Genomic DNA, 26080 nt, shown 5'->3' with positions numbered 1-26080 from the left:
GTAGTTAACTTTGTGAACCAGCAGAGGGCACTCATCACTTGTATAGTGCTGGAAAAAAGAGATCAGGCGCTTTGTGGTAAGATGTTTTCTAACCAAAATATCCACCCATGACTATCTAAATATTGTAATTTCAAACATTGTATCACAGACTGGATTACGCCATTTGTCTGAGACTGGTCTCCCTTTAGCTTGTCCTTGCATAAGAATCTGGCACAGTCAAAATGGTACAAAATTTAGACATTACAACTGCCAAAAGCTGATAAGTGTGATTGAGTAAGTGCTCAGCTGTAATATCAACACTCCAGTGACCTATAAGCTACCACAAAGGTGCATCACAGTGTCTCTGCATTTCTCTTATTCTGTTTTGCATTCATAAATTCTCTTAAATCCTCCAATATTGCATTTGTGCTCGTTATTTATAATGCTTGATATAATTATTTTTGCATGAACAGGTGGACAGCCATTGTTGCCACACAATCTGCTGCTCCCACTGTACGAAAATATACAAACACAAGTTACTTAAACTTATTTTACACATGCAACTTCAAAACTATCAAAACAAAAACTACTTGTTACTGTTTTAGGCCAAGGACAGGTGAAAGACCATGAACTACATGTCACTACCACAATTTATTAACCCTTGAAGTCCATATTGTCAGTGCAAGAGTCTGTGTGTGCTGGTTGTGTGATCAGATGATTTCCTCATTGGCTGCTGTGTAGATAAAGAACAGTGTCAACCAATCAACGCCAGCGACCGATAATTGCCCTGTTTTCTCCTGTAGTGGTACGTGTGAGCTTTGTGAAGAAATTTATGAGACCTTCAGGTGCTCTTTGAAATTGCCGGAAAATCCAGACACTTTTAATCAAAACCCATTACCAAAATTGCACTTTTATTAACAAAGCCAATTTCTCGGTGGCGTTTTTTTGGTGGTGCGTGGAGCTACTTTAGGCTTCAATGAAAACGGGAAAAGTGCATTTATTTTATCTTGAAGTTGTTATGAAAGTGTGTCAGCTACACAAGCTAACAATAAGAATAATTTACTTTTTAAAATTAAAATTCGAAACTAACATAGCAATAATAATATTTTATATATATATAATTGTGTCTTCTGATAAAGTTGAAGATATAATGATGATGATGATGATGATGATGATGATGATGATTATTATTATTATTAATAATAATAATAATAATGATAATAATAATTATGATGATGATAAATATGCATTTTACGTATTTTAAACACATCAATTAATGCACCACACACCGTTTAAATCTAATCTCTTAATATTGAAGAATATATATATATATACATATATATATCAGACTTCCCCATTGTCTGTTCGTGTCCCATCACGTCGTACTGATAATTCCCACAATCCCTGAAGGCAGCAATAGAGCATGGTGTGGAATGGACCAATCAGAGGCCAGGAAACATCAGCCAAGCCTATCGGCAGATGGGTGATGGAGACAAAATTCACAGGAAGCTCCAGTCCTCGGCACCACTGGTCCCCACAGGCGGAGAGAGTGGAGCAAGACTACCGAGAAAAGTCTTACATCCAACCGCAAAACCCTACCAGAGCTCTCAAAGGAAGAAAAAACATTCAAACAACAAGGTGAGTATTTATTATCTTTAGAATCTATACTTTTACTCTGCTGCTTCCTTTAACTCTGTTTGTTTCTCAGTGTCTGTTTCTCTCTGACACAAAGATGAGAAGATATTATACAAGTTGAACTGCTCAGTCCACCGCATTAAACCTGTTCTCCTGCTGCATGCTTAGTAAGAAGTTTGAGTTAAGACTTTTTCATTTAATAAAGATATGGATGTTTGCCATTTAAAAAAAAAGAAGAAGAAGAAGAAAAAGGAAACAAGAAAAGCATTGCTGTCTGACCGGTTTGCAAATGAATGAATCCTTGTTCTCTAGTAAAGTGAGTCACACACTGTGTTGTAAGTAAGTGGGTCAATTTAGGCAACGTTAAAAGTGAATATTAGGCTTTATCTTCCAACTTTTTAGCCTTTTTTTTTTTTTTACCTTACTGTCTGATTTAATGAACACTTTTGTTGATTTGTGGTGCCCCCCCAAGTCATCCATCATCCCCTGTTTTCAAATGTTATTGTGCATCATCTGGACCGGTGTTATTGCTGTAGTAGAGCAGTGTGATATTTAATAACTCTGACAGGATGGAAAGTGGATGATATATGGAACCTGGATGGGCTTTGGATGAACCACGTTCGCCTGGCGTGAAAACCAGCTCTGTGGTGACTCAGGGACAGTGTTGATCAATAGTGAAAAAGATCCATGACAGTCCCATTAATCCCCTTAAGAAATGGCTGCCAGGTCCGCAGTACAGAGGCGGGAGTCCTGTTAGAGCCGACATCAGGGCTTTCAGCTTAATGAACCTCACAGAGGAAACGGGCAGAGCAGTTACTCCATCTCTGCAAGGTTACGTGACATAAAAGAGATGGTAATTAGTGAAGCCTCTGGTATATCAGCCTTAATAAGCCACATTTCTCAATACTGTTGTTATTTAATTTGGAGTAAGAAGCAGTAATAACATTTAATTTGCCTCTAAGGACTACAGCAGGATCCTCCATCTGTTGCAGTCCGGTGGTTGGTTTAGTGTTTCATTAAATATCATGCAGAAATACATCAGGACGCTTGTACATGTAACTTGTCCAACTTTTTCCAAATTCCTGTATTCGTTTGATCTGAGATTAAAGCTTAAAGGGACAAAGATTTGCTGTAACTGTTAAGAAGTTACTGCAGTTAAGTTTGAATCTACCTGTAAATTCAGATCTAAGCAAGATCCATGTTTCTCCAAGAAGTGCATTACACGCTCGCTGATCAGGGACACAATAAGCTGCCAGCTGTCTGCATGGAGCTCGATGTTGTGTTTTCTTGTGCATAAAAGGGAACGACAAGCAACAGCCAAGATTTCAGTCGGTGCTTCTGTCCACACCGTAGTGTTGCAAGTGATGTTTCTTAATTCAATTTTCATGTTTTAAATCTTATGTGTCTCCTCTAGAAAGATAAAGGAACCACAACAGTAAGAATGAAATAGATAATTTTTTTTATCAGGGTTTGTTTGATTTCTGAATTGATTCACATGGCTGTTCATACTGTATCAGTTAATTCGGTTACACGTAGGGCTGCAACTAACAATCGATTGTGTTCTCAATTAATCGATTAGTAGTTTGGTCGATAAATGGTGAAAAAAGTCGATCATTGTTTCCCCACACCCCAAGATGCAACTAAAACAGTCCGCCACCCAAAGATATTCAGTTTACTATCATAGTGTAAAGAAACCGGAAAATATTCACATTTAAGAAGCTGAAACCAGAGAATTTAAACATTCTTTCTTCTTAAATGACTCAAAATGATTTATCGATCAGTTAACATAGGTGGCAATTAATTTTCTGTTGATCGACTAATCACTGAAGCTCTATTTACACAACTATGGCTTCATACTTGTGCCGGTAGATCTTCCAGAGTGAAGGCGGTGCAGCCAGACATGAGTGAATAATCAGCTGTTTGTGTTGTTGATCCTGTTGGCGATGACCTCAGAGTAAAGAGTAAAGATCACAACAACCTCTCCCTATAGCAATAAAATTTATAGACACGATTACAGGTCACTGAATTTCTTATTTTACTTCCGTCACGTTCTGCCAGTTAAGGAGAGGAGTGGTTCTTAAATAATCAGTAAAGATAATTATTACTGCGTGTGTGTGTGTGTGTGTGTGTGTGTGTGTGTGTGTGTGTGTGTGTGTGTGTGTGTGTGTGTGTGTGTGTGTGTGCTGCTTTTCATTGCTGGTAATAATCGGTCGCTGGTTGAGTCCAGTCTCTTCACTCTGCACGCACTCCGCCATAGCTCCGGTAAGAATCTGATTGTTCGAGAGGCAAATAAGTGCCTATTATGTCGTTAGTGTGCAGGTCATATAAACTGAGGCTGATTGGGATAGATTTAGCTTCACTGGCTTCACTGTCTGCTGTCTTGCTGGTTTCAGCTTGAGACGAACAGAAAGTGTGACTGTGCAAAAAGACAGAAAGCCTGAATCTGCAGTAAGTGTGTGTAATTAGATTTTCTAGCCATCTCTCTTAATTCTACGCAGTAAAATTGCATTACGCTCGGTAGTTTTTCTTCAGTTTTTGATTCGGTCCGTGGTAAATACAAATTACAAAGCTGTCAGACCTTTTCTTGACAGCTCTGACAGCAGCAGGAAGCTGAAATGTTGTTTTTATTTTGTTTCCTCATTCATCAAGATCAAGATCTGTTATGAATTCATAGCAGTAAAACCACGTTGCCCTTTAACCTTGTCTCTGTCCATCACCTGTGTCTGCTTTTCTGCATTCATATTTCTCTCCACATTTCTAAATCTGCTCTATCTCACCACTCGTCCGCATATCTCTCTTTTAGGCCAGTCTACGCCTAAGCAGTCATGTCGGCTAAAGCCATCTCCGAGCAGACGGGAAAGGAGTTCCTGTACAAGTACATCTGCACCTCGGCAGCTGTCCAGAACAGATTCCACTATGCCAACGTGACCGCCCAGACCGACTTTGACCGACTGGCTCAAGAGCACCCGTGGCTGCTCACACAGGTGAGGCGGTAGAAGACAATCTCTGAGAAGCAGTTGTGCTAAAAAATATATGATTTTTCTTTAGCTACGTGAACAGCCACAAATTTACTGTGTAAAGCTATAAATGTCTAAAGCGCAGCCTCTCTTAAGCTGGTGAAAAATGATCTCCTCTTTATGGAGGACAATTACTTAGGCTGGCAGCAGAGTGGTCTCTCGGCGCTTGTTAGCTGACATCACAGAGACAGCAGAGAGATAGAAATCCAGTAGCTCTGTTACATTTTTAGTGGGAATGAAGCAAAGAAGATAAAAATACTCTGCTCTTAATTGACAAATGAGAAATTCTCACTCTCCCCTCCTGCCGTCAAGGAGGTCAGGGGTCAACGAGGGTAGGAATCAGGAATCCTTCCTCCCGTTTCTTACTCATCGCATTTTACTGCTCTTCATAGCAAAGCAGGCGCAGGTAGACAGGGTGTAACAGAAATAAATTTAATTATGCTGTGACTCATAGCCGAAGGTTTTTATCTGGGAGGGAGGAAGGAAGGAAGGTGGAGGCTGAGAGCAGATACATGGAGATATGTGCTGCGGTAGAATTGATTAGAAAATTGCATTAACTTTCACCCTCGGCCCTCTCATCCTCTGCTCACTGGCGAACGCCCAGATACTAATGGCTCCACTGTCATAAGTCATTCACTTTATCGGACTCCTAAGTGAGATGAAGCCGGGCTCCGTCGGTGGCGGCGGGGGGGAGGGAGTGGGGGGGTTGGATGTACTTTTGCGTCAGATGGGAACGATGACGCATGAGGGATTTGTTTTTAAATAACGTTCAGCTCAACTTTCTTGTGATGTTTGTATCACTTGTAGTCTGGTATTTGCTGATGGTCTGATCTGGTAACTTTTCAAATGTAATTATGAAACATTTCTGTGTTGGATTCGACTTCAAAATGTTTTGTTTGCTCTGAAACAGAGATTATGTCTGAAGTTAAAGAAAATGAATCATGAGCAGTGAACAGATGTTGAATGTCAGTGATGGAATTTGACATTTTAATAACAGTTTTAATTAATTACCACCTTCAGTTTGTTGCTTTCAACACATAAATATTCTGGCTTGTGACATCATGTCTAGAAACATCCAGCGTTTTATATTTTTATCCTTTTTTTTAATATTATTTTATATTTACATCCTTTAAATATGTATTTCAGTCAGATTGCAGGTGCTCTGAATAAAATAAACACACTGCGCTCAGCTTTTGAGAATGAAAAGAGGCTAAGTGAAGGTGCCCGTCGGTCCTGCTAACATGCTACTTTGTCTTCTCCCTGCAGAGGCTGGTGGTGAAGCCGGACCAGCTGATCAAGAGGCGAGGGAAGCTGGGCCTGGTCGGCATCAACCTGGACCTGAACGGCGTCAAAGAGTGGCTGAAACCCCGCCTCATGAGAGAGACGGCAGTACGTCATCCGCCCTCTCTCTTTTCTCTGCTGTCCAATTACATCCACCCACCCTTCTGTTTGAGAGCGTGCACTCCTTCAATCAATATTATCCCGTCGCTTTATTCAGACCCTCCTCCTGTTGCCCTTTCCTTCACCCCCCCTCCCCTGTTTTGCATCGGTGCATTTTGTACATATGTGCTGTGTGGTTTGCATGATGTGTTTTTACCTAACAGCTGCCCACGCTGCTTGAGTATCAGTCCGCTGGTAGTAAATCAGTCCAGTAAGCTGAAGCGAGCACACTTACTGAATAAACAGTCGGTCCATCTTTCCAGTCAGCAGCGCAAAAGATCTATCACTGCGTCACCGAGACGCCGTCGCTTTGCCTCATAAACCGAGAAGTTATGGAGAGACTATGAAGGTTCATAAAGCATCGAAGAAGAGCGTCGGTGTGTGTTGCAGCGCTGAGATGCGAGTAGATGTATCTCTTCACAGATGAGATGAAACTGTCTGCAGCTGCCAGTGGCTGTAAATAAAGATAAATAAAGCTGCAGCTACACTGTTTCAGCTTGTTAGGTTATATTATCTTTACTTGTTCTCTAAAATGTAATTTAGTGGAGTTTACACAGATAAATATAAGTATGTGAACTTACATATTTTTAAATCTGGTGCCTTACAAATGTGTAAGGAGCTTTAAAGTAGAATAAATCGGTCACCTATGTTGTACTTTATATTCTCTTGTTGCAGAGAAATCATCAGGGTAGCACCGTTTGTTTTGGGGGAACAAGTCAGAGACAAGCGACAGCAGATAAAGTCAAACATTTCCTGTCACTTTTAACACGTCTTATCACTTCCTCATACCCGCAGCTTTCTCACCTCCCTTCTCTGCCACAGTCGTCCGCGTCGCTCCACTTTTTATTAAAAGACCGTTTCATATTTGGTGCAATCATGTCACTACAATTGGCTTAAATTGAGTCATTCACATACAAATTGCATTCACAACATTAATGCCTCTCTCTCTCTCTCTCGCTCTTTCTCTTCGATGGAAGTGTCAGTTCATGTATCTGAATTGGTCTGAGCCCCCTGTGGGTTTTTTCAGTCAGATAGGCTTTCTTTTTTTTCCTCCCACCTTTTCAAAATGGCAACTCCCTCTCTCTCTCTCTCTCTCTCCCTTTTATATATTTATTTATTTTCCTCTGTTCTCTCCGGCTGGCTGCTCTCAGACAGTCCCTGGTTACTTTGTGCCTGTTGGCCTTTAACACAGGAATGATGACAGCCTCAACAAACGAGCTGTGGCTGTGTTAGCAGTTCTTTGCCTACAGTAATATATGACATTTTCTTTTTTTTCCTTCTTATGAACCTGTCTCCTTTTATCCATTTTGTCTTCTTTTATTTTGTTATGCTCTTATTGGTATCTTTTATTCATTGAGCATTTGATTTGTCATCTCCTTAAGACAATCATCTTGTGGATTATCCTCAGGTTGGAAAAGCCAAGGGCATTCTCAAGAACTTCCTCATCGAGCCGTTTGTCCCCCATAAACAGGTGAATCACTCATTACACGTAGACAATGACTCAAACTAGATGTTATAGATAGACTAGATAGTTTTATTTATTTATTCACTGATATGCTTTATTGCTCCGTTATCCAGGAGGAGGAGTTCTACTTGTGCATCTATGCCACCAGGGAGGGAGACTATGTGCTGTTTCACCATGAGGGAGGGGTTGATGTAGGAGACGTGGACGCCAAGGCCAAGAAGATGCTGGTCGGGGTGGATGAAAAGATCAGCGAAGACTCCGTGAAGAAAGTGCTGCTGACCCAAGCCCCGAACGACAAGAAAGAGTGAGTTGGATGAGGCGAAGTCATCGGGAGTGCTCTATTAATGATGAAGAGTCCATGCTACTAAATGAGACTAAAAAAGTAGAGATTTTCCATTACATAATGAAACTCCTGACTGGCAGTGGAAAACAAAAGAGGCACATAAATGATATTGCAGTAAAAGTAGGAGCAGCAGCAGCAGGAAGAGGAGGAGATGGGTGGCTGGTTTCCATTAGACAAATGACAAACACCCTCCTCTGCTTCCCCTTTTTTTTCGATCAGATGTCACCCCACAGTTTTTTTTTAAAACCACAGCCACATTCAGAGCACGTCCGTTTATTTTGATGGGTGTGATACGGCGGCTCACCCTCGACGACCCCTCCTATCCATCTTTTCCAGCGATGCTCTTATGATGGCACGTTCTGGCCTGAGCTCACTGTCTTGGCTGACATTGAGTAAGGCGCCCTAGACATCTCTCTGCCAAACCCCCCCCCCCCCGGCTCGCCTCCTCACCCAGTGTGCCTCTCTCCTCACACTGTGGGTTGAAAACAAAAGCAGCACTTGGCTAGTTTTCCTGCCCTTCCATCAGAAGCAGACATGGGAAGCTGAGTCACTTAGGGGTCTCTCCCACGGGCCAGCCAGAGTCCTGACAAAAGGCTGACGTGGTTACAAAGGCTCCGAGCCGCCCGCACAACTGACAGGCAGGGGAGAGGAGAGAAAATACTGCCTCCCTCCTCCTCCTCCTTCCAGCAACTCCTTACTCTTCACTGCTCTGTTTTGACAAGTGAAGGAGGAAACAAATTAGATCTGACCTTCTCTGCAGCAGGGCTCTCTGAAGCTAATTTACAGGTGGATGTTTCCCGTCCAGCTCTGCCTTGACAATCCGTCATTGATATTGCCTGTAGTTTGTCATGATCTGGATAATATGGGAATGATTACAGCCGTGCTGTTTTTTATTGTGCTTTTTTTTCTTTTTAACCACAATTCATGAGGTTCATAAGTCATAGAGAGAAATGGTATTGCATAACCTAAACTGCATATTTGTCATGTTCTGTCATATAATGATTTAAGAACAGCTTTTGACTTCAACTTTAACTTTATTATTTCAAGGAAAACTGGGTGTGCAGCCAGCCATTAATCACATAAAACATAAAAAGCAATGTAAAAACATACAGATAAGAATCAAGAATATTGAAATATATGGATAGAAGAAAATAAAAAAGTGCAGATGAACTCTAGAAGCAAAGTGTATATGCAGATAAGATGTTTGTACTGTAGGGTTTATAACTGCTGGTAATGTAATACCAGTAACCAGACATTCCCAGTTAATTGTGGTGCTGAAGCAACAGATCCTAAGATGTCAGTTTGAATTGTTAAATGTCATCGCTCTGCAGGGTCCTGGCCAGCTTCATCGTTGGACTCTTTAACCTGTACGAAGACCTGTTCTTTACATACCTGGAGATCAACCCACTGGGTAGGTTTTTCTTGTTTTTTTTCTTTCTTAAATTCTTCATTACAAGATGTGCAACAAGCAATCATGATGGTGAATTTGCTTAATTGCAGCACAGTCATAAATATGTTATCAGATTATGAGATCGGAACGGAAACATCAAAAGGAAACTGGGGAGGAAAACATCGATGCATTATAAACCAGCGTCTTGAACCCAGAGGCGGAAGTTGATTCTGCCACATTTTTAACACTGAGGGAGGAAATAAGTGAATAATGCATGCACTAGCTGTTTGATGAAGGCAGTGTGTGTGTTTATAATAGAGTAATTAGACACCAGTACATGCCCTCTGGCAGCTGTTCCTGTGGATGTGGTTGGGGCTGCTGAGACTTGCTCTCCCTGCTTTGATGTCCTACTGTACCACCTCCTCCCCGTCTTCACTTCCCCATGCCAACCGCCTCCTGCAGAGACAGCACGAAAGCTGTGGGTCACCTGTGACCACGCATGGTCCCCTCTCGTTTTCCCATGACCTATTTAAAGCGCAGGCCCTCTGCTAACATTGTGAATCTCAGCAGGTGTGTGTGGTTTCTTTTGAAGTACAGATCCTAACACGCCTTTTTTCCCTCCTCTCAGTGGTAACAAAAGATGGAGTTTACGTGTTGGACATGGCAGCCAAGATTGATGCCACGGCTGACTACATCTGCAAGGCCAAGTGGGGCAACGTGGAGTTCCCTCCACCCTTCGGCAGGGAGGCTTATCCTGAGGTGAGGGGGAGGACTCAGGAGATGAAGCTAGCAAAGCGTCAGATTTCAATCTGTCAGCATCTAATAGCGGGTGTTGTCCTCCAAAGAGGGAAAAAGTAGGATGTACAAATGACAAACCTTAGTGGCCACTTAGGACTGTTTTCAATCATTTTGAATTAGAGTATCACTACATTTACAGTAGAAAATCTCAATGTTATAGCTCAACTGTAAATTTCTATATTGTGTTGTCTTGTTCTTTATGATATACTGTTAATGTTACTGTTGTTATTTAATGCACAAATTGGGCAACTTAGATTTACAAATAACAAAAAACTAAAACTCTTTAAAACTAAAGAAATAAATCTGACTAAAAGAGCACTCCTAAGACTCTCCTAAGATTCAAAAACTAAAAGTCTAACTTGCCTTGCCTTGTATACTACTGGGCTAAATAGAGCTGGTAAGTATCCGACGCATTAAATCACCTGCATGACAGAGCTCAAAATATGAAAATAAAGAAACTTGGCTGTTCAGTGTTTGTATACTTGGGACTTTTTCTATTTTTATCTGGTGCCTGTAGGGGCTCGTTTGAGACAGAATGTCTGTATACCAGAAGGACAGGTCTAATTGGGCTGCTGTGAGTCTAGAGTGGAGAAGAGGGACAGCGGGTGCCTTTGATTGGAAGCTTTTTACACCCAGCCACCAGCTGTGGCCCTGACTTTAACAAACAACCACTCATGCGCATCACATCCACTATCACTGTTAATACTTATACAATATTTCCAATAACCAGTGCTTTAAAATGAATTCAGGTACAAACAATGAATTGCAGCCACATGAAGTGGTGCTTGTATAGGTCCTGCTCTGATTGATGCTCTAATCACACACACTCTTCCCCTGCCTCTGAACTGCTCTCTCACCTCTTCATCGACCTTTTTCCTCGTCTTTTTCAGGAGGCCTACATCGCCGATCTGGACGCCAAGAGTGGTGCCAGCCTCAAACTGACCCTGCTCAACCCACGGGGCAGAATCTGGACCATGGTGGCAGGAGGAGGTGCATCAGTGGTGTACAGGTACGCAGTCACATATCAGAGCCAAACTACATAAAACAAAACCGGGATAAATAAGACAACAGCAGCCGTATATCTGAAATAATCAAATTCAATGTTTCTTCTGGTTGCTTAAATTGTCTCTTGGCTTTATCATCATTGTTTTGATTACACTACACATAATTAGGTTTAGCTTTATGCCAGTGATGCAGCAGTGAGGCTGATACTGCAGCAGCTCAGACTCTGCCCGTTCAGCTGCCTGCTGCTAAATTGGATTCTTAGATGTTGCCATTTCAGTGAGAGTCTGGAGGAATGAGAGACGTGTCCACCGTCTGTCAGGGGTGTAAAGCGTGACAAGCAGACACATCAGCTGTGACTAATTATTCCCTCTGTGCACTATTAAGTCGTATCTGTTTACAGTGCATTTAGAGAGAGTGCATCAAGTGTTCAGGTTCTGAATAATCTTAATTTTTCTTGCAATGATGTTAATTGTTGGAGCTGTAAAGCGATGCTACCACCAAACCTTTACTGTCCCAGCATAAGAGATAAACAGCTGCTGTTGGTATCACTTTTTCCTCTCTGTGGCTGACCAATATAAACCTCTCCTAGTGACACTATCTGTGACCTGGGTGGGGTGGACGAACTGGCCAACTATGGGGAGTATTCAGGAGCACCGAGCGAACAGCAGACCTATGACTACGCCAAGACCATCCTGTCTCTGATGACCAGAGAGAAGCACCCTGATGGTAGGAAAACTTTGTGAAAACCCTCTGTGTGTACTGAAAATAGTCTTTTTTTTATTCTAAAATAATGTTCCTATTATAACTATGTTTTCCAGGAAAGGTTTTGATCATCGGGGGGAGCATTGCAAACTTCACAAACGTTGCAGCAACATTTAAGGTATAGTATCACATGTTTTTCGGTAGTAGGCTCAATAAATACTCACTAAATATCAAAGTTATTCACTGAGCTTTTCCTTTTCTTTGCTAGGGAATTGTTCGAGCTATTAGAGACTACCAGGTGCCACTAAAGGAGCATGAGGTTACCATTTTTGTCCGCCGTGGAGGTCCCAACTACCAGGAAGGTCTCCGAGTGATGGGAGAAGTTGGTATGTTCAGGCTTTACACTGAATTATGTCTTGAGTGCATTTTTGTCTGCAATCACCTGCTGATTTTCATGCACCATGCACCACCCTTGATTCTCTTCACTCTCCCCTCAGGCAAGACAACTGGGATCCCCATTCACGTCTTTGGCACAGAAACTCACATGACTGCCATTGTTGGCATGGCACTGGGCCACCGGCCAATCCCCAACCAGCCTCCTGTTGCCGCCCACACTGCCAACTTTCTCCTCAACTCCAGCGGCAGCACATCGGTATGACACATACTGGCTCCGCGCAGACAAATAGGCTGTCATGATGTGGCGTCGGCTCCCTGTGCAGTGAATTTACATCATCAGACCCGCCAATAGTGGTGCTGCAGTTTAGCGGCAGAGTGAGCAGAAGACTTGCATGCCACAGCCTCTGTTTGAGTCATTGCTGTCGTGTCCTTTTAGTGAAGCAGGCCATGCAGTTAGGTTATGAGAAGCCCAGTGGCTCTTTTGTATGAAAGCATTTCAGGGTATTATTGACTGCTCTCACTCAAATAGTTGTGAGACCACAGTCAGGAACGCTCTGTGACTGCCCCGAGGCGTCCATTAAAAATGTGCAGTGTGTAGACTGTCAGCAAAGTGAGTGTGTGTGCGCCTGGACTTGCACATACACGTGTATCTGCCTGTTTACTTCAAATGTAGAGGCAGGTATATAATAGAAAAACCACAAGGAGAACTTGACTATTACACGTGCTATATAAGACAGTGTAATGCAACACTTCACAGCAAAATTTACAGCTCTAAAACCAGTAAGTTGACACCAGGAACACCAAGACTCACAGTGTGTCTTGTGTGCAAGTGATGTCTTATAAAATAACCCAAGCCGATCAGTGTTTTGGCAGTCTTTACAGTTAAAGCAGCTCAATTCTCAACAGAGCTGTCCTTGTTAACACACACACATTTTTAAAAATGTGTGTAGCAGAATAAGAAATTGCTGAATCTTTTTTTTGTGTGTGTGATTTCCAGACCCCAGCATCCAGCAGAACTGCTTCTTTCTCTGAAACCAGAGCCAAAGTCGAAAGCTCACCAGCTAAGAAGGCCAAAACTGGAGCTCCTATTGGTGAGAAAACACACACACTCTGGCTCTGGGAAATCTTTTGCGCTGTGAATACTGAGGCTTTGAAGTGTTTTCAGACACGGTTCCCGCTGCTGGGTAGCATAACAGGGGGATTAGAAGTGTTGTTATCATGTATGGTCGAGTTATTTGGTATTATAGCTCCCTCTTTGGACAGTAAGATGATCCTGCAACCCTAACTCAATAAAATGGAAGTTGACAGTGTTATATGATCAGATAAAAATATATCTAATCTATTCCATCTTCAAAACAACATTTCTATAGTAGTGTTGAGATTATGCATCAAAGCAGTGTTATACTTACTGATCTCTGTTAAACCTCATGTCAGTATTATTATTATTATTATATTTTTCCTTTTTAACTTCTTACATTGTCACTTATGTTCATGTGCACCTGTCACATTTTGGCCCTGTGAATTATTCTACAATTGGACTATTGTATATGCGTGTATCAGAAGTAGAAGAAGAAAAGGGGCAACAGATCACATCCATTTTAGTGACCTTGTTTTCAGTTGTAACAGCTTTCCTTTCCCTGTAGCCAAGGCAACTACCCTCTTCAGCAAACACACCAAGTCCATAGTGTGGGGCATGCAGACCCGCGCAGTGCAGGGCATGCTGGACTTCGACTATGTCTGCTCCAGAGACGAGCCATCTGTCGCAGCCATGGTCTACCCCTTCACGTAAGAGCGCTCTATCGTTTGGTTCACTTTGGTCTGCTGTCAGTATAATGACTCTTAATTGCACATTTAAGAATCTCCTTATAAGTAAAGTCCTTCCACTGTGTGACAATTGCTTTTCTACATTGCTGCCTTCCAGTGGAGACCACAAACAGAAGTTCTACTGGGGCCATAAAGAGATCCTCCTCCCTGTGTATAAGAACATGAGTGATGCCATGAAGAAACACCCAGATGTGGACGTGCTCATCAGCTTTGCCTCTCTGCGTTCAGCCTTTGACAGCACCATGGAGACCATGCAGTACTCACAGGTAAAATCCCCACCTGCGCCATCTGCAAGCTATAAAATAAATAAAGGCTCTAAAAGTTAAGCCTTTCTGTTCATTTGCTTTCAGATTCACACCATTGCCATCATCGCCGAGGGCATCCCTGAAGCCCACACCAGGAAGATCATCAAGGCAGCGGATGAGAAGGGTGTCACAATCATTGGACCCGCAACTGTTAGTCTTGACTCATTTCTTCCGAGATTGCTCAGGAATTTTTTTGTTTTTATATCTGAGCCAACCAACAAATCTCTGTTTTTGTTTTTTTTTCCAGGTTGGAGGAATCAAACCAGGCTGTTTCAAGATCGGGAACACAGGCGGCATGCTCGATAACATCCTCGCCTCCAAACTCTATCGTCCTGGCAGCGTGGCCTATGTGTCCCGCTCAGGCGGCATGTCCAATGAACTCAATAACATCATCTCCCGCACCACTGATGGCGTTTTTGAAGGTGTGGCCATTGGCGGGGACAGGTATGTGACCGTCTTATCTGCAGTATGTGAACGTGTGGGTTTGAATTGGTGTGTAATTGGTGTGTAATTCTGCAGATACCCAGGCTCTGTGTTTACCGACCATGTGCTGCGTTACCAAGACACTCCTGGAGTGAAGATGATTGTTGTACTGGGAGAGGTGAGGAATAAATCTACACACACACCCACACTGGTGCCTGCAGCTTTAATCAGTTACTGATTTGCATTGCTATATCTTGTGTTTGTCCCTACTCTCTACAGATTGGAGGCACAGAGGAGTACAAGATCTGCCAGGGGATTAAACAGGGCAGGATCACAAAGCCAGTGGTGTGCTGGTGTATTGGCACCTGTGCCACCATGTTTTCCTCAGAGGTGAGAGGGCAGATGTGCAGTCTGGTTCATTTCAGGCATCGTTGAGCAGCTACAGAATGAGAATGACCCATGTCGCACCTTTTTTTTCCCCCTCAGGTCCAGTTTGGCCATGCAGGAGCTTGTGCCAACCAGGCCTCTGAGACAGCAGTGGCTAAAAACAAGGCGCTGAAAGAGGCCGGTGCCTTCGTACCCAAGAGCTTTGATGAGCTGGGAGAAGTCATCAAGTCAGTCACATTCATTCCTTCAATTCATGCTAATAAATTACTTGAGTGTAATATTCCTTAGGATATAATTTTCAGACGGGTTTGTTAGTGTTCTTTTGTAATAATGCTTGATCTCATCTCATCTTTTTGTATTTTTTTTCATCCATGTAGATCTGTATATGACGAACTTGTTACCAAAGGAGTCATCGAACCAGCTGAAGAGGTGCCTCCTCCCACTGTGCCAATGGATTACTCCTGGGCAAGAGTGAGTATGCCAACACACCGGTAATGCTTTACTTTAAATCCCAATATTTGGCATCAAACATTTGACAAATTGTTTATAACACCCTATATTGTAGTTATAATAAGCTACAAGGACATTTTTGTTTATTGATGTACAGAAGAGTTTATAGATTAATTTTAGGATTATTTCCTCACTTAATTGACAAATTTGGTGTAAAAAACATTTTTAAAAATGTGAAAAATAAGCCCGAGATGACCTCAGTAAAGTCTTATTTTGGTCCACAATCAGTCCAAAATGCAAAGATATTCAATTTACTATAATGTAAGACAAGGAAAAACAGCAAATCTCAGATTTGAGAACCTGAAACCAGAGATGGTGAATATGCAACAGGGACAAAATCCTTCTTCAGAGGGAGGCGCATTGGATACACTCCTTAACACCCTCATTCCCAGTGGGTTGAATGAGGAAATTTCATTTGCTTGTTTCTTATGAACTGAATTTGTTTTTTTCCTTTTATTTATTATTTTCTATGAATTGTTGAATGTGAGTAACCTACATCATGTGTTTGTGGCTCCCCCTGCTGGGATGGACCTATTGTGCCAGTTGTTGACAACTATAACTACGTCTTTTGATTGTGAAATTGACGGTGCACACACTGAAGAAGGGCGTCTGTGTGGCAATTAAATAAGTAAATTTGGAGTGCTGTCCTAGTCTTTCTTTTTCATTATTCACTACTTTAAGGATCCAGCACCCAGTTTTCATGGTACCCACAGTTGTTGACAAATACATTAATAAACACATATCTGCTTACAACTACATTATAATGTGCTATAAACCATGTATTAACTGTTTATATACTAATGTAAAATATGGTTTTAAATTGATACAGATAAAACACAACAGGTTGAGTGACTTTTTCCTTCTTGTGTGTGTTTGCTCTGCAGGAGTTGGGTCTGATCCGTAAACCAGCTTCCTTCATGACCAGTATCTGTGATGAGAGGGGTCAGGAGCTCATCTATGCAGGCATGCCCATCACTGAGGTCTTCAAGTCTGAAATAGGCCTGGGAGGAACTCTGGGGCTACTTTGGTTTCAGAGGAGGTCAGCCAGTCAACCCAGTTGTGATAAACAAATTCATGAGAAATTCAGGAATCCCATAACCATTATGCCTTGTTTCCCACATGTGTATGTGTGTGTGTGCAGGTTGCCCAGGTATGCCTGTCAGTTCATCGAGATGTGCCTGATGGTGACTGCTGATCACGGTCCTGCTGTTTCCGGTGCCCACAACACTATTGTTTGTGCCCGAGCTGGCAAAGATCTCATCTCCAGCCTCACATCTGGCCTCCTCACCATCGTAAGACACAAGAATTCATTTTCATCTGTATTTACTGACAGTAAAAGTAAATCCCATGAGTAAATCCCGTCTTTCTTTTTGTGATTTTTTTTTTTTTCAGGGTGACCGCTTCGGTGGTGCTCTGGATGCTGCAGCAAAGCAGTTTAGCAAGGCATTTGACAGTGGCATGCTGCCAATGGAGTTTGTCAACAAGATGAAAAAGGATGGCAGGCTGATCATGGGCATTGGACACAGAGTCAAGTCTGTGAGTACCACAGCTCCTTAGCATTTGTGCATCCACAGCAGAATGATTGTCAAATTAGAGTTCAGCACAAACTATTAACCTCTTCCTACCAAGGAAAGCCATAATCCTCTGAATGCCTGAGGTCTCTAGTTTGTGATTGTTAGTTTCATGAGGCTGTGATTATTCAATCAGGTCACAATAGGTCATTTTAAACAGTGAGGTCACGTTTCAAAAAATGGTCTCACTGCAATGAAATGGCTACCATGGGGACTTACATCATCACACGTGAATACAATTGGGCTCATTGAATCCACAAGAGTCTGAGCTTTCCAGTCAGACCCAGTTCATGCAATTCCAAGACTGTTTAGGGACCCCAGTATGCAGAAATATTCACGTACACCATTTTTAGAATAGGGGAAAATAACACATTTATACTGCATTCAAAACTGCATGATTTTTGCTCAAACCTGCATGGGATTAGCATAAAGTGGGCATGTCTATAAAGGGGAGACTCGTGGGTACCCATAGAACCCATTTTCATTCAGATATCTTAAAGTGAGAGGTCAGGGACACCTTTGAAAATTACCATGCCAGTTTTTCCCTCACCAAAATTTAACCTAACTTTGGAGCGGTATTTAGCCCCCTTCATGACAAGCTAGCATGACATGGTTGGGACCGATGGATTCCTTAGGTCGCATAGTTTTATATGATATAAGTATCTTCACTGTAACTTTAAAGTTGAGGCCCTACAGCCTCTGAAAGACAGTAATGTCACCCACAGATGCTGGGAAGAACACAGGGAACAGCACTGTACTGTAAAAGACTAGTACTGGAAAAAGAAATAAAATTGACACTGAAACAAAAAACAAACTGTTATTTCTTGAGAAAATGTATTGGAGGAGGAAGATTTTGAATAAAAATGAATTTTCTTTATCACCTCAGATTAACAATCCCGACATGAGAGTCCAGATCTTGAAGGACTTTGTGAAGCAGCACTTCCCCTCCACCCAGCTGCTGGACTACGCTCTAGATGTAGAGAAGATCACCACCTCCAAAGTAAGACTTATTACTTCATATTCTCTTTCACAGCCTTTACTAAATAGTGACACACTTGTTTTTAAATTCCACAATCCTTTTTTTTCCCCTCTCTGTGTTGGTTTTGTTGTATTAGAAACCCAACTTGATCCTGAACGTGGACGGCTTCATCGGTGTGGCCTTCGTGGACCTGCTCAGAACTTGTGGTGGATTTACACGGTAAGCCAATAAACACTTCACAATGTTTTTTTCTACAGTTTACACCTCGTTTCTCTTATTGTCAATTCATGAATTCTTCTCTATCATTGCTCACCGCAGGGATGAAGCTGATGAGTTTGTGGAAATCGGAGCTCTGAACGGCATCTTCGTCTTGGGACGCAGCATGGGATTCATCGGTGAGTCGTATCTGCTGTGATACAGTATGCAAGATAGCAAACACGTCTACCTTGCACGCCAATCAATCCTTCCATTTTGTATCTCCTCAGGACACTACCTAGACCAGAAGAGGCTGAAGCAGGGTCTGTATCGCCACCCCTGGGATGACATCTCCTATGTGCTCCCAGAACACATGTCCATGTAATCGGATGGACTAAACCACACAGTGCCAACCCTTCTGTCCCCAGTGTCTCCTCACCCTCACCCGTCAATCCCCACAAAGCCACAAAGCAGTGGCATAATATAGGGAAGATGTTACTATTAATATAGCTGTAAATGGCAAATATAGAAAGGGAGAATTTCCACCTGTTAGTGCTGCAGTTCTGTGAATAGAGTAAGAAAACCTGCAAAACTGTGAATCTCCATCAGTTGATCAGCAGTCGATAATAAATCCGACATACAGGTGAGAGAGTTAAAGCGGATTATTCAAGCATTCATCACCACCACCGCCACTACTACTCTCGTGGCTTCAGCGGTAAAGTTACTGTGACTTACTCCGAAATATTACATCATTGTATCATCCAGGCATGTGTGTGTCTGTATCACATACTGTCGTATCTCTGTGCAGCTCTCTCCATCGTGCCACTTGAGAATCATGAGCTTGCTACACAGGATGAACATGTAGTGCAATAATGCCTATAATATCGAGAACATACTGTAGATCAGAGCTTTATTTATGTATAGGTGTATTAATTGTGAAAACGAAAGGGTATGAGAACATTATAGTTTTTGATTTTTCTGTAATGTTTTGACATGGTAGCGAAAAAAGGAAACAGCAGTCGGCTTAATGTTGCAAATGGGACCATTTCATGAGTCATTCCTGGCAGTCGCTGCCATTTGCTGTTCCCAGGAAATATTCTCTCTCATCTGGTGGAAAATATGGGGTATTTTCGCAAAAGGTTTTAAATATAAGCCACAATAAATATTGAATGTAATTTTAAAATTACAAAATGTTTTTTTTTTCTTTCCCTAATTAGTTCTGCAGATTAGAGCATTTTTTTTGCCAAAAGCCCCAGGAAACATTAACCATAGTGCATTCCTGGCTACAAAAAGATGAAATATTCACTGTTTTTTTTAAGGTCTTTTGTCTTGACATTGTTAACATAAATGCACTAATCCAAGTATCAGCAATACATGACAGGAATTAGTTTTAATAACTGAAAGCTTTCATATTGTTTTTTTCACATATTTTTTCACAATTAAGATATTAGGTCCTGTTATTTAAGATTGTTTCATTTCTCTGTTTAGAATAGCTTTTTAAAGATCATTACATGCCTAATGTTCAACATGTTGTGCCATCTATTACTCACTGACTTTCTTTGTATTTCAACAAAACCATTTCATATAATGGAAACTGCAAATAATTCTCACCTTTAAAAAAAAGAGAAAAAGAAAATTGATCTTCCAGATTGTCGCGTTTGTATCCAACAGAGTAACTTTTTAGACAATCTGGATTTTGGATTTAGATTTTTTCTGCTATTCTTGTTGAAAGATACTTTTAACTGAAAATGATCAATTTTCCCACAATTTATGTGGCCACAAAGAAAGCTGTGTGCCAGGCTTCACCAGTCTCATGATTTATGTGAATGTTACAAAACTGTAGAAGAATTCTTGTGGACAACCAGAGACCTCACCAGTGTTGTTGCAATGTTTTTGTTTGTTTCAATGTGAATTGAACGTGCCTCTGTACTGATTTGTTGTGTGTTGATAACTGTGTAATTGAGTAAAATAAAATGTAATTAATGTAAGAATGCAGCGTCATCTCCTTGTGGTCATACCGATGTGTGTTTGTGCACCATTGTCTTTGAACTAGGCCTTACAATTGTTTTCAATGTTAATCGTTTTGTCTACAAAAAGTTGTGAAAAATGCCACTAACGATTTCCCTGAGCCAAATGTGAGTCAGTCAAATTGCGCGTTTTATGCAACCAACATTCCTAAACCCATTTAATATCCCAAGACATGCAGTTTACACGGATATAAAACCAAGAGAAGCATGACATAGCCACATTTAAGAAGCTAAAAATCAACACTTGGAACATCAGCAAATATTTAGCTTTTCTTCTTGAAAAGGGACTTAAAAGATTAACTAAATAGTTTTCAATTTATTTATATATTTATTTTTTTGGTCAACAAATCAGCTAATAATTTCAGCTCTGCTTTGAAATATTTATAGGCAACCTCTGTCCAGATGTTGAATGGTTAATTTGGTAAATAAATGAATGTTCAGCATCAGGTTACTCCTACATTTAAGGATTCTGAAATATTTTTATATCCCTTTTCATATCTGGCACACCTAAATGAAATAGATTTTCCTGTCATTACAAGTCAAACCGCCATGAGTAGCTAATGAGAGTGAAATGTTTTTTAGGCCATAAGAAGATCGGAGTAGACTTATTTGATATCCACTATAAATATAAATAAGCTATATATGCAGAAGAGTATGATGCTGTTGATTTATTGCAGACTTTGTTGCAGAGCATGCACAACAAACTACATGTCAGCATAAGTTTTTTTCCATGTGCAGCTCATAGATGCAGACGATCAATGATCCAGACAGAGCTCAGAGCTCAGCAGAGGGGACGGCTGCCGACGTCAGACGCGGTTACGCCTTTCAGCCACTGCGCATGTCCGTGATTCTGTCTGTGTTTACCAAGATGAAGTTGGTTTCATATTGATCGTGTCCCCCTAAAGGCTTCATTTTGTCACCAGAAACGTTGCCAAAGGTTTGTTTTTGGTCCTTTTGTGAATTTTGTTCTCAGTAAAAATAATAGCTTGAAACTGCGCATGTTATCAAATTGTTATTATTTTTCTGTAGCTGTTTTTTCTTTAAGGTAATGTTACTATGTGTTATATTAGACATAGTCTATAAGACTAGTTTGACATGAAAATCAACCTTTAATTTTAGTTTTAGACTAAACTAGAGGCACTAGCATGCCTGTGTTGCACTTAAAACAGATGATATGAGTTTTAAAGGTAAATGCGTGCCCAACCAATACGAAACGTGCTTTACTGCCGTTCTCTGTTTTGACTCCATATCATGTATGTGTGGCTGCGTATGTCGCCTCCTTTCCTTCACTAGTTTGCTTCATTTTCCACCACTGCTCACCCCCAGCGCTGGCAGCAGAATGGCAGCGGCGGCCCCCAACCCGGAGGACTCCTCCAGGAGCAGCGGCAGCGGCGGCACCGGCACACCCAGCGCCCTTGCCGGAGACGGGGACGCGGAAGAGGCCGAGGACTTCACCTCCTCCTCCCACTGCTCGGAGCTGTCTCGGCGGCAGAACGAGCAGAGGAAGCAGGGCTTGTTCTGCGACGTGACGCTGGCCTTCAGCAGCGGGGCGGCTGCCGGGAGCGTCCAGACCTGTGAGTTTTCAGCCCACAGGTCCGTCCTGGCTGCGGCCACCGACTATTTCACCCCACTGCTGGGTGGACAGTTCTCCGAGTCCTTGTCCGGACGGGTAGAGATGAAGGAATGGAGCTCAGAGATGGGGCCGGATCCGGAGACGGTGGAGAGTGTCATACAGTATATGTACACTGGAGAAATACGCGTTAGCACCTGCAATGTGCATGAAGTACTGGAGCTAGCTGATAGGTATGGTTTCACAATTACATTTCTGTGTTTGTGTCTGTGTGTGTGTGTGTGTGTGTGTGTGTGTGTGTATGGGGGAATGGGAGGGGGGGGTGGGGGGGGGGGGGGGGGGGGGGGGGGGTGGAGGGCATGACAGTGACTTTGACAGTCAAAGCATGAGGCCTTCTGTGCATGCTCTGTTGCTGAAAAGATTTGTTTTTGTGCTCTGCTTGCAGAAAACAAGGCTGTCCTGGCCTAACCAGTCGAAACCGAATAGTATTACCAATTTAACAGAAACTGCTCATTATATCTGACATCCTATACTTTTTTTTCTGTTGCGTCTATTTCAGGTTCCTCCTCCTGCAACTGAAGGATTTCTGTGGTGAGTTCCTTAAGAAGAAGCTGAGCTTGACCAACTGTGTGGCGGTGCACAGTTTAGCCCACATGTACACCCTGGACCAGCTGGCACTACGAGCCGCAGACATGATCCGCCGCAACTTCCATAAGGTCATCCAGGATGAGGAGTTCTACACACTGCCCTTTCACCTGGTCCGTGACTGGCTGTCGGATGCGGAGATCACAGTGGATTCTGAGGAGGTGTTATTCGAAGCTGTGGTCAAGTGGGTGCAGAAGAACCCAGACGAGCGAAGCCGCTACTTCGAGGAGCTTTTCCGTCTCCTGAGGCTGCCCCAAATCAAGCCCACCTACCTGACCAGGGTGGTGAAAAATGAGACCTTAGTGGCCGCCAACGAGGCCTGTCTCCGGCTGGTGTCGGAGGCAGTAGAGGGCCACGCTATTCGCTTTGAGAACCTTAAGTCAGCTGATATGGAGTTCTGGTCTTCCCACATGGCCTCCTTTCAGCCTCGCTTTGGCCAGAACATGGACGTTATAATGGTAGTGGGAGGAGTGTCAGAGGGAGGGGACTACCTGAGCGAGTGTGTGGGCTACTTCATTTACGAGGACCGTTGGGTCAACCTGCCGCACATCCACAACCACCTGGACGGTCACGCCATCGCTGCCACAGAGTCCCATGTGTACGTAGCCGGTTCTATGGAACCGGGCTTTGCGAAGACGGTGGAACGTTACAACCCGAATCGCAACACCTGGGAGCAAGTGAGCAACCTGACCACACGCAAGCACTCCTTTGGCCTCACCTGCATTAAGGATATCTTATACAGCATCGGTGGCCATGGAAACTTCAGTCCAGGTTTCAAAGATGTCAGTGTGTACGAGCCTGAGCAGGACAAGTGGCACAATCTGGAATCTGCCCCCAAAATCCTGCGGGATGTGAAGGCAGTGAGTGTGGAGGATCGCTATGTGTACGTCACGGCACGCACACCTGTGGACACAGATAACGAGGACGGACTGAAGACAGTGACCACTCGCTATGACACAGAGAGCCGCCAGTGGCAGGATGTTGACTCCCTGCCCCTTATTGACAACTATTGCATCTTCCAGATGGCTGTGGCCTCCACTAACTTCTACCACACGGCGTCCTGCTGCCCTAAGAGCTACACAGTGCGGGACGAGGTCGCCAGACAGAAGATCAGCGTACGCATCTCCGATGAGATCCTGGAGAGCCTTCCACCAGAAGTTACCAGCATTGAGGGCGCCGCTATCTGCCACTTTGATGAGGATGTCTTCATCATCGGAGGCTGGAAGAACAGTGACGACGTAGACAAGCAGTACCGCAAGGAGGCGTACCGCTACTGTGCCGAGAGGAAGCGCTGGATGCTGCTGCCTCCCATGCCTCAGCCTCGCTGCCGAGCCACCGCCTGCCATGTCCGCATCCCCTACCGTTTCCTCTACGGCTGCCAGCGCTACCCCATGCCCCAGAACCTGGCTCGCCAGCGAGATCGCATGCAGCAAATGCAGCAGCTTCATCGGCGCACACTCACCCTGCGCCGGCAGCTCCAGTCACAGATAGAGTGCTGAGCAAGAGCATGTCTGCTCCCCTCTGAGAACTTCACGGCTCTGTCCGAAGATATACTGCGAGCCACCATTCCACCGCAGCCATCATCATCGATCCCCCCCACCGCCCCCCCACTCATACATAACATGCTACAGCGGGTCATGCGTCGCTCTCATACTGGATTTCGTTAAAAAGAAATCTGTGCCGTCGGCTCTCATGCTGTGTTGTGTTAATGGCTGATTTGTCGAAAGCCATGAAACGTGTGGGCTGGTGTGCACTGACCAGCTGATGGTCTGTGCGAAGGGATACGGCGAATGTAAACATGTGAATAAGAGTGTTATATAGCGGCCAACAACTGAATTTCCTTTAGTCAAGTATGTTGGTATAGATGCTGTTTATCTGTTTGTACATGAAGAGTAAAAAGCTGTATATGTATACATTGATATGGATATTTTACATTCCTTTATTGTATCCCTGTACTGGGAAGTCTATGTGACATTAGTAATAACTGCATTCCTATTTCCAATCCAACTCGCTAAATGAAGATTCATTCCATTTGTAACACTGTGACAATCTCTTCATGCAAGGATAACATCGGTCCAAAAGTTTCTCTTTATATTATAGTTGCTGTACTAGAATGGCTCTGCTTGTTACTCTGTAGCCTCTACAACAAAATATGAATGGATTCTGAAAGGCTGTTAATCTTAAAATCCTGTAGACTAGTTTGCTTTTAGATTGCAGTTCCCCCACCCCCCTCCTCCCAACAGTTGTACAGAGTACATCAGTCTTTTGTGCTGCTTATATAACACATCTCCAACTTTCTGAAGAAGTGAAATAATGAAGGAACTGTAATGTCTAAACGATTCATAAAAGATGTGATGAAATCATTCCTTTTGAGTTATCTTAACGTTCAAGCATTCTGTTCGGCCACTGCATTAATTACCAATCATTGGCAATGGCTCGTTCATTCCTTTCTTTTGCACTTTGGCAGTCGATTGCTCGGTGTATTCCCATTCATTCAAGAACGATACATAGAAAATGTGTACATGTGTGCGTGCAGGAGTGTGTATGATTTGTGTTTGCGGAAGGTACAGTTGTCTATCTGCAAAGAATGGTAAAAAAAAAAAAAAAGCTTCTCTAGAGCTGCACTTTTTGACATCTAATTGTAAAGTCTTACAGAAGCATAAGGATTTAAGTTGCCACTGCACTTTGACGTTGCTTATGTCATTAATTTCATATCAGACAAGGTGATTGTATTTTGGAAAAGAATTGTTTTATCCAGCTTACATCCAGTAGGGTTTGATCTTTGATATATAAAAAAAGGAAAAACATGTTATTATTTGCAGTTTTGTTTCCCATATTAAATGTCTTGTAACAGCTTGTGTTATTGTACTTTACTTCCAGCTGGGTGTATATTAGAGATCTGCTATGTTGTCCTGTGGTCTCCTTTCGCCCTCCAAAAATACTTAAATATAAAATGAAAAGAAATCAGACCTATAGGCAAAAAATGTTATATGAATGTGTTGTGACTGACATTCAAAAAATTCCCAATGTCAATGCAGTGCCTGTTACAGAGTGCAGAAATTATAACCATTTTCACTTTATGACCAACCTTAATAGCACTGCAAGTGGAATAAGCTATGTAATTTGCTTTGCATGTGATAGTCTGACATTGTGCTCTTATATTGGATGTAAGAAATGCTAATGTCATCACTTGCAATTAAAGTTGTTTTGTAAGACTGACGGTGGAACGTATAGTGTTTTATTATTATTATCATGCTTTGTTGGATTTTGCAGGTTGAAGGAGCTGTTTCATATAACTTGCATATACAAAAGTACAGATAACAGTTTACAGTTGTAGCTGTATGTGTGAAACATGATCCTATGCTGTCATACTTCTAACAATAGTGTCCGTGACCACACTCTAAATGTCATTTTCAGGTTTAAAGGATTTTTCCAGTTTAATTCTAATGTAAACATGGTCTTGAGCACTGTCTC

General features: G+C 42.5%; 2 protein-coding genes across 3 annotated transcripts; both read left to right on the top strand.

Annotated features, from left to right (window-relative positions):
• Nucleotides 1-1461: 1461 nt before the first annotated feature.
• Nucleotides 1462-20355, top strand: aclya (ATP citrate lyase a). The gene is made up of 28 exons (XM_067616463.1): nt 1462-1617; nt 4418-4598; nt 5898-6020; nt 7480-7542; nt 7650-7840; nt 9211-9290; nt 9898-10028; nt 10958-11076; nt 11662-11798; nt 11891-11952; nt 12043-12160; nt 12272-12426; nt 13168-13261; nt 13814-13955; nt 14092-14260; nt 14345-14449; nt 14547-14743; nt 14819-14900; nt 15002-15112; nt 15209-15336; nt 15487-15580; nt 16504-16658; nt 16761-16911; nt 17012-17155; nt 18077-18190; nt 18306-18388; nt 18488-18564; nt 18655-20355. The coding sequence occupies exons 2-28, from the start codon at nt 4440-4442 to the stop codon at nt 18747-18749; spliced, it is 3279 nt and encodes a 1092-aa protein (XP_067472564.1). The 5' UTR covers nt 1462-1617; nt 4418-4439; the 3' UTR covers nt 18750-20355.
• An 894-nt stretch (nt 20356-21249) lies between these two features.
• LOC137201433 (kelch-like protein 11) lies at nt 21250-25825 on the top strand. 2 transcript variants are annotated; one of them, XM_067616495.1, is made up of 3 exons: nt 21250-21328; nt 21718-22194; nt 22521-25825. In XM_067616495.1, the coding sequence occupies exons 2-3, from the start codon at nt 21731-21733 to the stop codon at nt 24103-24105; spliced, it is 2049 nt and encodes a 682-aa protein (XP_067472596.1). In that variant the 5' UTR covers nt 21250-21328; nt 21718-21730; the 3' UTR covers nt 24106-25825. The 2 variants fall into 2 exon arrangements, with proteins under 2 accessions (XP_067472596.1, XP_067472595.1); XM_067616494.1 differs by lacking the exon at nt 21250-21328 and having other exon boundaries at nt 21617-22194.
• The last annotated feature ends 255 nt before the right edge of the window (nt 25826-26080 follow it).

This window comes from Thunnus thynnus, chromosome 17 (assembly GCF_963924715.1).
Source record: "Thunnus thynnus chromosome 17, fThuThy2.1, whole genome shotgun sequence".
Lineage (NCBI taxonomy): Eukaryota > Metazoa > Chordata > Actinopteri > Scombriformes > Scombridae > Thunnus > Thunnus thynnus.
Note: the sequence above shows the minus strand (reverse complement) of the source record. Positions and strands in the feature narration are given on the sequence as shown.